Source organism: Colobus angolensis, unplaced genomic scaffold (genome assembly GCF_000951035.1).
Source record: "Colobus angolensis palliatus isolate OR3802 unplaced genomic scaffold, Cang.pa_1.0 Scaffold39, whole genome shotgun sequence".
Lineage (NCBI taxonomy): Eukaryota > Metazoa > Chordata > Mammalia > Primates > Cercopithecidae > Colobus > Colobus angolensis.
This window is the reverse complement of record NW_012117265.1, coordinates 1,608,679-1,614,553: the sequence shown is the minus strand read 5'-3', so window position 1 is coordinate 1,614,553 and position 5,875 is coordinate 1,608,679. Positions and strand designations below refer to the sequence as shown.

The 5,875-nt window shown below is 53.7% G+C and overlaps 1 protein-coding gene across 5 annotated transcripts in view; it reads left to right on the top strand.

Annotated features, from left to right (window-relative positions):
* The window catches only part of CNN1 (calponin 1, basic, smooth muscle), an 11,383-nt gene extending 6,350 nt beyond the window's left edge, over positions 1-5,033 (top strand). For all 5 annotated transcript variants that reach the window (XM_011954778.1, XM_011954780.1, XM_011954781.1 and 2 more), the window contains 5 exons: positions 1,510-1,576; positions 1,664-1,801; positions 2,295-2,405; positions 4,030-4,176; positions 4,257-5,033. In XM_011954778.1, coding sequence (XP_011810168.1) covers positions 1,510-1,576; positions 1,664-1,801; positions 2,295-2,405; positions 4,030-4,176; positions 4,257-4,502 — 709 coding nt within the window. In that variant the 3' untranslated portion in view covers positions 4,503-5,033. The remainder of the gene's footprint in view (positions 1-1,509; positions 1,577-1,663; positions 1,802-2,294; positions 2,406-4,029; positions 4,177-4,256) is intronic.
* The last annotated feature ends 842 nt before the right edge of the window (positions 5,034-5,875 follow it).

The following is a 5,875-nucleotide window of genomic DNA, read 5'->3' as shown; positions in this document are numbered from 1 at the left end:
AACCCAGGAGACAGAGGTTGCAGTGAGCCGAGATCGCGCCACTGCACTCCAGCCTGGGCGACAGAGCAAGACTCCGTCTCGAAAAAAAAAAAAAATCTGGCTGCTGGATGAAGAAGAGTGGGTCTGTAGGGGACGAAGTGGAAGTTGGGAGCCCATTACAAGAGGCCAGGAAACAGACTCTGGTGGCTGAGACCCAGGTGGAGGTGGCAGGGAGCCATGAGTGGGCTTCTGGACTCATTAAAAGGCAGAGCCAAAGAACTTTCGAGGGACTGGATATGAGGCTGAGAGAAGGAGAAAGCAGGAGTTGGGGGCAAGTCCAAGGGCTCTGGCTGAGCACCTAGAAGTGGGCACTGCTAGGCAGGGAAGGTGCAGGGAGGAGGGAGTCTGGAGGAGGAAGCTGCATGTCAGGAGTCTGGAGCAGGGTGATTTTGATTTGAGACACCCAGATACCCATGGAGAGAGCTGGATGAGATGGCGAGAAACACAGGCTGCAGGGAAATGAGGGAGTTGCTGGCATACGGAGGTACCTAAAGTCAAGAGACTGAATGAGGCCAGGTGCTGTCGCTCATGCCTGTAATCCCAGTATTTTAGGAGGCCGAGGCAGGAGGATCACTTGAGCCCAGGAGTTCGAGACCAGCTTGGGCTATACAGTGAAACCCCATCTCTACAAAAAAAAAAAAAAAAAAAAGATAGCCAGGCATGGTGGTGCGCACCTGTGATCCCAGCTACCCGGAAGACTGTGGGAGGATTGCTGGAGCCTGGGAAGTTGAGGCTGCAGTGAGCTGTGATTGCACCACTGCACTCCAGCCTGGGTGACAGAGCCAGACCCTGCATTTAAAAAAAAAAAAAGATGAGATCATTAAAGGAGTGAATCAGAGAAGAGGCCCCTGCTGTCTACAAGAGAAAAGGATGCTGAGACACGCCTGCCAGAGAGGCTTGGGAGATCCTGGAGATTCAGACACACCTTGGATAAGCAGGCTTTCTGACTGGGACCTGAGTCTAGCTCCTTGGCATCAGCGTCCCATTTATGTGTGTGCTTGAGTGGTTTGGAGGGGCTGCAGCTGAGAGCTGACTGCAGGGAGAAGTGACACTAGGGTATGGCATGGCCCCTTGTGGTCATCCTGTCACCCTCTCCTGCTGGGCTGGGCTAGAGAGGGGGAGTGGAGGACACCTTTCTTTTTTTTTTTTTGGAAACGGAGTCTCGCTCTGTCGCCAGGCTGGAGTGCAGTGTTGCAATCTCAGCTTACTGCAACCTCCGCCTCCCGGGTTCAAGTGATTCTCTTGCCTCAGCCTCCTTAGTAGCTGGGATTACAAGCATGCATCACCACGCCCGGCTAATTTTTGTATTTTTAGTAGAGATGGGTTTCACCATGTTAGCCAGGATAGTCTCGCTCTCCTGACCTCGTGATCCGCCCGCCTTGGCCTCCCAAAGCGCTGGGATTACAGGCGTGAGCCACCGCGCCTAGCCCTGGGGGGACACCTTTCTTACTTCCTCCCCACTCTTCTCAGATTCATCAATAAGCTGCAGCCAGGCTCTGTGAAGAAGATCAATGAGTCAACCCAAAATTGGCACCAGGTGAGCCCAGACCCAATCTCTTCCATCCTTTCCCACAAGCCCCTCAGACCTCCACCCTCCCCCCAGTGACCACAACCTGCCTCCTAGCTGGAGAACATCGGCAACTTCATCAAGGCCATCACCAAGTATGGGGTGAAGCCCCACGACATCTTTGAGGCCAACGACCTGTTTGAGAACACCAACCATACACAGGTGCAGTCCACCCTTCTGGCCTTGGCCAGCATGGTGAGTGTGGGTGCAGGCTGGGCAGGGGGCAGTGGGAAGCATGTGTGGCCACTTGTGCCCCTGAGCCCAGTGAAGGTGGCTGGTGGGCAGGGATGGGGGAGCAGGTGCTGTCAACAGCATCCAAGGGGGCTGGGCACGGTGGCTCACGCCTGTAATCCCAGCACTTTGGGAGGCCAAGGTGAGTGGATTGCTTGAGGTCGGGAGTTTGAGATCAGCCTGGTTTCACCAACATGGTGAAATCCCATCTCTACTAAAAATACAAAAATTAGCTAGGCGTGGTAGCACATGCCTGTAATCCCAGTTACTTGGGAGGCTGAGGCAGGAGAATCGCTTGAACCTGGAAGGCAGAGGCTGCAGTGAGCCGAGATCGTGTCACAGCCCAGCCTGGGTGACAGAGCAAGACTCCGTCTCAAAAAAAAAAAAAACAGTGTCCAAGGGGACTGTGCAGCCTGGAGACCCCCTCGTCAGTCCCTGCTTTCCCTGCCCCACCCAGGCCAAGACGAAAGGAAACAAGGTGAATGTGGGGGTGAAGTATGCAGAGAAGCAGGAGCGGAAATTCGAGCCGGAGAAGCTAAGAGAAGGGCGGAACATCATCGGGTTGCAGGTACCGCCCTGTCCTCACTGAGCAGAGGTTATAAAAGCCAGGAGCGCATCCTGGTGTCTAAAGGCTTTTGGGGGCAGGATATTTGGCATGAACTATACTATAGGTCGGGTAGTGTGCTTATCCACACCTTCCATTCACCAACTCACTCTGCCAACAACCCTAGCAGAGAGGTGCTTGTTCTCACCATACCCTTTCCACAGATGAGAAAACTGAGGCTTGGAGAAGCCGGCTTGCTTTTGCCCAGATCTTCTAGCTGATGCGTGGCAGGCTGGGACTTGAATGCTAGAAGTCAGTCATGTGATAGGCCCACTCTGGGCCTCAGTTTCCAGTCTCAAAATGGTGCCTCAGGCGGGGTGCAGTAGCTCACACCTGTAATTCCAGCACTTTGGGAGGCTGAGGCAGGAGGATTACTTGAGGTCAGGTGTTTCAGACCAGCCTGGGCACTACCATCTCTACAACAAATTTAAGAGTTTAGCCAAATGTAGTGGTGTCTGCCTGTGGTCCCAGCTACTTGGGAGGCTGAAGCGGGAGAATCACTTGAGCACAGGAGTTCAAGGTTACAATGATTGCATCATTGGACTCCAGCCTGGGTGACAGAGTGAGACCCTGTCTCTAAAAAATGAAAATGGGCCAGGTGTGGTGGCTCACACCTGTAATCCCAGCACTTTGTGAGGCCAAGGCAGAAGGATCACTTGAAGTCAGGAGTTCGAGGCCAGCTTGGCCAACATGGTGAAACCCTGTCTCTACCAAAAATATAAAAATTAGCCAGCATGGTGGTGCATGCCTGTAGTCCCAGCTTCCCGGGAGGCTGAGGCAGGAAAATTGCTTGAACTTGGGAACAAATGAGATGCTGTCTCAAATAAAATAAAATAAAACAAAAAAAATAGAACAAAGTAAAATATAAAAATAAAATAAAAAATGGGCTGGGTGCAGTGGCTTATCCCTGTAATCCCAGCACATTGGGAGGTTGAGGCGGCTGGATCACCTGAGGTCAGGAGTTCGAGACCAGCCTGGCCAACATGGTGAAACCCCATTTCTACTAAAAATATAAAAAATTATCCGGGCGTGGTGATGCCCACCTGTGATCCTGGCTACTCCGAAGGCTGAGGCAGAATTGCTTGAACCTGGGAGATGGAGGTTGCAGTGAGCTGAGATTGTGCCACTGCAGTCTAGCCTGGGCAACAGAGCAAGACTCCGTCTCAAATATATATATATATATTAAAAAAATGTTGCCGGGCGCAGTGGCTCAAGTCTGTAATCCCAGCATTTTGGGAGGCCGAGACGGGCGGATCATGAGGTCAGGAGATCAAGACCATCCTGGCTAACATGGTGAAACCCCATCTCTACTAAAAAAATATCAAAAACTAGCCAGGCGTGGTAGCGGGTGCCTGTAGTCCCAGCTACTCAGGAGGCTGAGGCAGGAGAATGGCGTAAACCCGGGAGGCGGAGCTTGCAGTGAGCTGAGATCCGGCCACTGCACTCCAGCCTGGGCGACAGAGCAAGATTCCATCTCAAAAAAAAAAAAAAATGTTAAAGCAGTGCCTCACCCTCTCACATCAGCTACGCCTCGTGGCCCATGATGAGGTCTGTAATTATTGGTGTGATTCTCCTTCTGGCTTCCTAGATGGGCACCAACAAGTTTGCCAGCCAGCAGGGCATGACGGCCTACGGCACCCGGCGCCACCTCTACGACCCCAAGCTGGGCACGGACCAGCCTCTGGACCAGGCGACCATCAGCCTGCAGATGGGCACCAACAAAGGAGCCAGCCAGGTGAGTGGGGGCCCCCAGGGCACGCCGTCAAGGCCCGGGACACTGGTCACCCCATGACCTGACTACATCGCCCTTCGCAGGCTGGCATGACCGCGCCAGGGACCAAGCGGCAGATCTTCGAGCCGGGGCTGGGCATGGAGCACTGCGACACGCTCAATGTCAGCCTGCAGATGGGCAGCAACAAGGGCGCCTCGCAGCGAGGCATGACGGTGTATGGGCTGCCACGCCAGGTCTACGACCCCAAGTACTGTCTGACGCCCGAGTACCCGGAGCTGGGTGAGCCCGCCCACAACCACCACGCACATAACTACTACAATTCTGCCTAGGGCCACGAGGCCTTCCCTGTTTTCCCCCCAAGGGAGGCTGCTGCTGCTCTTGGCTGGATCCAGCCAGATCCAGCCAAACCCCTCTCCCTGCATGGCATCCTCCAGCCCCTGTAGAACTCAACCTCGACAGGGTTAGAGTTTGGAGAGAGCAGACTGGGAGACTGGGGGGCCCACTGGGGGGAAGGGGACCCTCCGCTCTCTAGTGCCACAGGGTCCAACATAGAGCCGGGTGTCCCCAACAGCGCCCAAAGGACGCACTGAGCAAAGCTATTCCAGCTGTCCCCCCACTCCCTCACAAGTGGGTACTCCCAGGACCAGAAGCTCTCCCAGCAAAGCCCCCAGAGCCCAGGCTCGGCCTGCCCCCGCCCATCCCCGTAGTGGGAGCAAACTGCATGCCCAGAGACCCAGCGGACACACGCGGTTTGGTTTGCAGCGACTGGCGTACTATGTGGATGTGACAGCAGCGTTTGTAACGCGAGCACTTTTTTTTTTTCTATTTCACTGGAGCACAATAAATGGCTGTACAATCTCCTGAGCCTCAGAGCTGCTCTGTTTTGGATACGCTCCATATCCCGCACACACATCTGCACAGACACACGTGCCCACACGCACCCTAAGATGCACATACACACTCACACGCACCCTAAGACACACACCTCACTGTAGCCACTCAGACACAGGATAGGCACTCCATCACACCCACACGCAAAGTCCACACACCACACACACACACTCCCCCCTTTCACACACAGATATGCACACACATGCAGTACACACTCCTCACGACACGTAAAAAAGGCATAGCCAGCCGAGCACCGTGGCTCATGCCGGTAATCCCAGCACTTTGGGAGGCTGAGGTGGGAGGATCGCTTGAGGTCAGGAGTTCAAGACCAGACTGGCCAACATGGTGAAACCCTGTTTCTACTAAAAATACAAAAATTGGCAGGGCTTGGTGGCACATGACTGTAGTCCCAGCTACTTGGGAGGCTGAGGTAGGAGAATTGCTTGAGCCCTGGAGGTCTAGGCTGTAGTGAGCCAAGATGGCGACACTGCACTCCAGCCTGGGCAACAGAGCAACACTCTGTCTCAAAAAAAAAAAAAAAAAAAAGTGTAGTGCAGTCACCCATGCAGTCATTCACTCATTCATTCATTCATTCATGCAAGAAGCATTTATGAGTTCCTGCTGTGTGCCAGGCTCTGGTCTAGGCATTGGAAACTGCGAACAGAACAGACTCGACTGAGAGCTCAAAGACTTTTAGTCCTAGTTGAAGAGATCAATCAAATCATTGATTAGATAATCACAGACTTGTCTGTTCTGGGGAAAATTCAAGCGGAAGGGAAGCTGGGAGGGTCAGGTGTATCAGACGTCTGCG